Source organism: Acromyrmex echinatior, chromosome 9 (assembly GCF_024713525.1).
Source record: "Acromyrmex echinatior isolate Ae372 chromosome 9, ASM2471352v2, whole genome shotgun sequence".
NCBI lineage: Eukaryota > Metazoa > Arthropoda > Insecta > Hymenoptera > Formicidae > Acromyrmex > Acromyrmex echinatior.
Window position 1 is genome coordinate 230,001 of NC_141860.1, and position 6,765 is coordinate 236,765.

Here is a 6,765-nt window from a genome sequence, read left to right on the forward strand (position 1 = left end):
AATATGTTTATTAACAATATCACTCATTTAAAAAAAAAAAAAATTATGAAAAAAGAAAAAAGGAATTGATCATGAGATCTCTAACATTCAGATCTCGCATCTTACGCATGAGACCACGCTGAGGTTTTGGAAATCATTTCTATGAACGTGGTATATAACGTTCATGGAAAATTATGGAAATATCAATATCTCGTAAATTATCGTGTTTTGAAATTATTTTTACTATTATACATAAATTGGAGGGATATAGGATTAGCATAATTTATTAAAACTTATATTTTATCTATAATGTTCCTTCTCCTCTTAATTATACACATTGAGAGGCCGAAATTTCCCAGAAAGCATTTTCGGTCGCTAGAAACAAGTGACCATATAGAGTGAGAGAAAGGGAGAGAGACTCTGAAAGATAGACTCACTGTTTCGTTCGACGAGCCCAGCTCGGAGTGCGGAGTCTCACCGATTATAATCGGAGTTTCTATCCTTTTTTGTTTTTGCTCTGTCTCACTCTGTCGTACTTCTGTTTCAATAATTCGTTCTGCAATTCAAGAATATGATTTCTATCGATTCTGGCATCATCGCCGATGCAACAAGAACGCATGATTCCTTTTCTAAACAACGATCCTGATATATATTTCTATGTATACAAAAATATATTATTATTATAGCGTTTCCAATCGATAATATATTGCTGGTTTATACAATGATTCAATCCATTTCTGTAATTAAATAGCAGTACTTCGCTTGTGCGCGATAAGAGGAATGGCGCTTCTTATTAAGTCGACATTTCGACATCGAGTCGAATCAAAAATGTGCTGTATACAATAATTTCAGACCTTGCACGTTTAAAATAAATAACTGGTGATTTACAGAAAGAACAATATTATGCTTGTAGAAACGAGCAATTATGAGCTTTCATATGCTACGAGATTGCCGCTTGTCGTTCCGACATCCGAGCAGAATGGAAGCTCAACCGAAACACACATCGCGTTCCGAACCTTGATATATCTGTATGCATGTGTAAATAATTCAGTAAATAAAGTTTAGACATGTGTTGTATATATGTACACACACACGCGCGCGCGCGTGTGTATGTATGCTATTATATACATATATATATATACACTTATATATACATATACATATACACACATATATTATATATATATATATATATATATATATGTGTGTGTGTGTTATTTTATATATATGCATCAATAATTTACTAAATAAAATGTATGTAAAAGACAGAACAGTGTAATTAAAATAATTATCTTCATTTGTATTCATATGTAAATAATATAGTATGTTTCTTGTATAGGAAGAAATTATTTCAACAAAATTGAAATAATTAATATCATATTTATTTTATTATTATTTTTCCTCTCAAAAGAAAAAACTTTGACCAGAGCACTTTTATTGATATGGGCCTGAGTAGGTCGATAATTCAGATCAATTCTATGGTTCAGAGACGCACTTTTCATGAGCGCCGCTGTCGGAATATCGCGGAACTAAAATACTGCTTAGTTTCATGGTTTCACGTCAATTTCACTCATATACAAACGAAATTTTCGGATACTCTTTTCTCTTATACTAAAACTCCTATCTCGTTTCTAAAAGCATAGGATTGTTCTTTCAGGTTTTCTGCAATTCGCCAGCTACTTTTTATGAACGTGCAAGATCTGAAACTCTTATATGCACCACATATTATGATGTGTTGACTACAGAAGCCGATACACAACAAAACTGTAAGTCTTCAATTTTCTTTCGTTTTTCGTATTCAAATGTAGCTGGCGAATTGCGTTGTTGTCGATACTTTAATTGTGGAGAAGGATTTTTCAATCCATAAACACAATTAAAGGAAAAGAGTCTTTAATATTTAATCATAAAACAGGACATCCCCTTAAGGTACTCGTATATGTATTTTCATATGTTTTTCCACCAAGACGGTACACATAGAATTGGTGGCTGACTTATCATCAGAGGCGTTTTTGGGTTCACTTAAACAATTCATGATGCAAAGAGGCAAGGTTATATGTCTATATTCGAACAAATTTTGTAGGAACAGTTAGAGAACTTAATGAGTTACATAAGATGTTTGTTGAGGAGCATAAATTAAATGATTTCTTTGTATAAACTCAAATTCAGTGGCAAAATATACCTCCCAATGTTCTACACTTCGGCGGTCTTTCGTAGGCAGCTATTAAATCTGTCAAGTATATGAAAATAATTATTAGCAATGCATCCCTTAATTATTATGAAATGTCTACAGCAATTACTGAAGTTGAGGCTATTCTAAATTCTCGCTCTATAAGTCTGATATCAAACGATGATGTACAAGTGTTAATACTGGAATATTTTCTTATTCGTCAACCCTTATAGTCATCTAAATTTAGAAGACATCCAAATAAATCGTTTAAGCCATTGGCAAATGATGGAAAGATTACGTCAACATTTTTAGCAACGGTGGCATGTTACCTCAACAACTTGCAAGGTCAAAGTAAATGGATGATGAGCAATAAGTGTGAATCGCTTAAAATTACTCAACTAGCTGATTCAACCAGGGTTAGGACTATTGCAGTGGTTAATTTGACAAGTATTGCGTGTAAACATGGCTCAGACAATAAAATCAGGTTAGCTGAACTTAAAACTAAAACACAGTGTAATTACTCCTCCATTAATTCGATTAGCTGTATATTACCAATAGACGTTAAGGTATAAAGAATTCAGTTAACTATTGTTATGTTATTATCTTAGTATATGTTGCATTAATTAATCAATGATTTTAATCTCAATGTAAGACTTAGTCATAAGTATTCATGCAGAATTTATAATTCTTATGATTAATCAGTTTCTTTTTTTCTTTTTTGTATTTGCGTACTTAACACTTATGTTAATTTTCTATTAAAACTAGAGGGGCAGTGTATAGGATTCTATGTATTACTACTACAGAAATTTCTTATTTTATTATTACCGTCTTATTTTACATCTTTGCGCGCCCTCATGATATTCTTACGCGCTGGCTGTTCGTCTAGCTTCGAGAAGAAAGGGTTCTGATGGGAGGCGCTGTGTGTGTGTGTGTGTGTGTGTGTATGTGTGTGTGTGGCGTGCGAGAAGAATATGTGCGAAGGAATACAGAGCTGAATCACTTTCGTCTTTCTCATTGAGTGTTCGAAAAGTTGTGTCGATAGTTTGTAACTGATTAACCGATTTGTGACCAAATATATTATTTTCTGAAATAAGGAATTGTGTCTTCATTGGATCGACTAAGTAGCGGACTAATTATACTGCATGATATCCCACAGTCGACGTAATTGGTCGACAACAAATTTATACAGTGAATGTGTGCGAGAGAAAGAGAGAAAGAGAGAGAGAGAGAGAGAGAGAGAGAGAGAGATTAAAAGTAGAAATGGTGGAATGAACAGGCAAATGAGATAATAAGAATTTGTGAACAGAAGCAGAAGTCCAGTAAGTTAAGTAGATTAGATAACTTTGCGTTGTAAAAGCGGGTGCGACGACGCATGTACGTTAGGGACAAGTACATATAGTATAAAATGTAATATTATATAATAATGTATTGTCTTACGTATTTCTATAATTATCTATGTTTGTAACTCTAGGGGAAGCACTAAATTTAGCATACCATTACACAATTTAAGTACAAACTATCGATTGACCATACATAGAATTTGCTCGGCACAGCTATTATTGAGATACATCGAGATCTCGGAAAATTTACCGCTCCGCGTAAAAATACCCGGTATTGTCTCGTTCTAAAACGCTACGCGTTTTCTTAGCGCCGAGACATTACCGTGTCTCTGGGAATCACATAATTTCTTTTATTTCTCTATCAAATATAAACAAGCGCAATCATATGTTATTTCACACTTTCATGGCGTCGCTGATTGGTCATTCCTTCAATAATTAGAGATTCATAGCGTTATCTGAGATAGATAAGCGAAAATGAAAAATATTCGCTTTGCCCTGAGCGTTCACTTTGTCCAACTTCTTCTAGTTGAGTTTTATAATTCAATACCAAATGTGCTAATATGATATGTTGATAAATTTCTTGTTAACGATGAATTCTTGCAGATCCACGAACGTTGACACGAGCATGTTGTCAAGAAGACTGCGATCGATTGCGACGTATCGTAGATCTTATATCGTGTTAGAGGTGCATCTTAGATGATTTTGCGCACAATATTGGTCAATGGATTATACTGAACCACGAGATCGTGTATGATGAGACAATAGGCTGTTGTATTTGCGGTACATCCTCTTTACATTCAAAGTCTAATCGCACGTCCACGGTGCCACTCTTGACTGATTCGTTCTGTCGAGAGAATCGATGATCACGAATGGGCCATTACGTAAAAAAGTTGTAAAGATGAGACTCAGCTCGAAATACTCGTATCCATAGTAGCCCTTGCAGAAACGCGCGTACAAGTCATATAGAATCGCACATTTGTTTTTGTCAAAATCCAGATTCAAGTCGGACATCGTACGGATAACATTCCGAATTCAGGTAAAGTTTCGCATTGGTTAATTTGCAGTCGTCGAATCGACTTACATCCTCGGACATGACATTTTTTCGACCTGTTTGCATAGCGAAAATAACGTAGCGCGGCTTCTCGAGTTGAGTAGCCGTCTTGATGGCCCACGAATGCTTGGTTATGCTCTGCAAGAGTGGAAATTCGTACAGATCCCACGAGCGAAAAGCCATGCTCAGATATGGTCCGCTCTCCAAAGCGCGCAGCATCGACAGCTTATTTATCTCGCTCAATAACACGTGCGGCATTCGCCACTACTTGTACTTTGAATAATTCGAGCGTTGGCTCTATCGACGGATCTCCCGTCAGACAATTGTTGTCGTTGCGCGCTCGTATTAAAATCAACTCGTGACGAGCGTTGATCACCACGCGTTTGTAATCTTCGCAAAACCCCAGCAGTACGTATAGCGGTACACAGAAATTAAAATATCCGGCTGCAGTAATCTGCGCATCCCAGCCGGCATTTCGTAGAATCACGTTTCTGTCGGATGACACTGTTACATAGTTTTTGAGCGTGCTAGTTATACCTACATTTCTATTACGATCAATCTCTACACCAGTGAGTTCATATCGAATCTCATCGAAAATGAACGCGACGCAATTATTTCCCAATGCCACATGAGCACCCTGGACCGCTTTGTTCTTCGTCAGTTTTCCCTCGACATATAGAAAGCTTTCGTACGGCAGTGTGTATAGATCTTGTTGCTGTATGAGTATTCTTATTTCGTCGCTGTATCCAAACGTGGTGTTGGCGAACGGGCTGTACGTATGAGTCTCAATCTTGATGATGCGATCGTCGAAGATCGGCTCGTCTTTAATGTTTAAGATATCAGTCATCTCAAATGTTGCGCACCGCGAATCCCAAAGACTTTAAAAATGTAACGTTTGTCGCGCTGAGATTCTTCTTTTTCTTCCTGATGCAGCTGGATGAGCGAGTTGTCGAGCTGTGGCGTCACAGACCTTGTAAAGAATGCGTTATCTCTCTGCGTACGCTCCGTTCCGTTCAGCACGAGCATCTCACGCTCACGTTATTACTGTCGCCGTCGTACGTGCAATCTAACGGTGATCTCTTCTCGAAAATCGAGCAATCGTCCATTCTGATCGACGATGCGTATCGTTAGATCTGTAATGCTCCGTGCGATGATCGGCAGGTAAATGATTTGCGTCGGCCTCTCCGATATCTTATATCCTGGCGCCACGCTCGGCGAAAATTCATGTATCGTGTGCGCGCTTTTGCCGTTGCTGTATGCACCTGCGGTCACGTTACACTCTACGCGGAACGTTTACATTCATTATGTCGATCGACACGTCTGTGTTCCGGAAGCTTGTCCCAGACGTGTTTGATGTATTCACCGTACACGCGTAAGAGTATGACTTTCGGTATACTTGTATATTGTAACTGCTCGGCGCTCAAATCTCGAATATCGGAAGGATGACCCAGCGCGAGATTCATTTTGCTACTGTGCGATTCGCGGATTCGCACGCCTTTAAATAATCGTTCGAGAGCGCGTAGTCTTTAGTGTGAGCATGAAATTCGTGCTGCAACCGCTGACGATACGTGTCACAAACTGTGACGTGAAATCACAAATGATGAGAGGCAGTGCAGAGAAGCGCAAGCACGGCGAAATGCTGCCGAGTACTATACGCGCGATCATTTGCGGCCCGTCGAATTGTGGTAAAACCAACGTTCTCATAAGTTTGCTCGAGAGTCCAAATGGCATATGTTTCGAGAACGTCTACTCGAAATCACTGCAACAGCCAAAGTATCAATATCTCGAAAATTTATTTACATCTATCGATGAAATCGGCTACTTTACGTTTTCCAACAATAGCGACATCGTTCCACCGAACGAGGCGCGCCCAAATTCTATTTTTATCTTTGATGACATGCGACAAGCAGGATGCGGTGAGAGAATACTTTTCGATGGGTCGCAACGCGAACGTTGACTGCTTCTATCTTTGTCAGACGTACGCGAGGATACCTAAATATCTGATACGCGACAACGCGAATTTGCTGATCCTGTTCAAACAGGATTGTACCAACTTGAAACACGTTTACAATGATCACGTGAACACCGACATGTCCTACGACGAATTTTGCACGTTGTGCCGCGACTGTTGGCAAAAAAAATATGGATTTTTAGTAATAGACAAGGATAATGCGCTTAAAGACGGGAGATACAGAAAGGGATTTAACGAGTTCGCAATACTGTAACGT

At 38.2% G+C, this 6,765-nt stretch overlaps 1 protein-coding gene across 1 annotated transcript; it reads right to left on the bottom strand.

Annotated features, from left to right (window-relative positions):
• Positions 1 to 4,763: 4,763 nt before the first annotated feature.
• On the bottom strand, positions 4,764 to 5,384 carry LOC147908444 (uncharacterized). Its single transcript, XM_087409410.1, has one exon. The coding sequence runs from the start codon at positions 5,382 to 5,384 to the stop codon at positions 4,764 to 4,766; it is 621 nt and encodes a 206-aa protein (XP_087265536.1).
• Positions 5,385 to 6,765: the final 1,381 nt, after the last annotated feature.

Excerpts from the sequence above, each read along its gene's own strand:
- LOC147908444 (XM_087409410.1), bottom strand. The coding sequence starts at position 5,384 with ATGACTGATATCTTAAACATTAAAGACGAGCCGATCTTCGACGATCGC.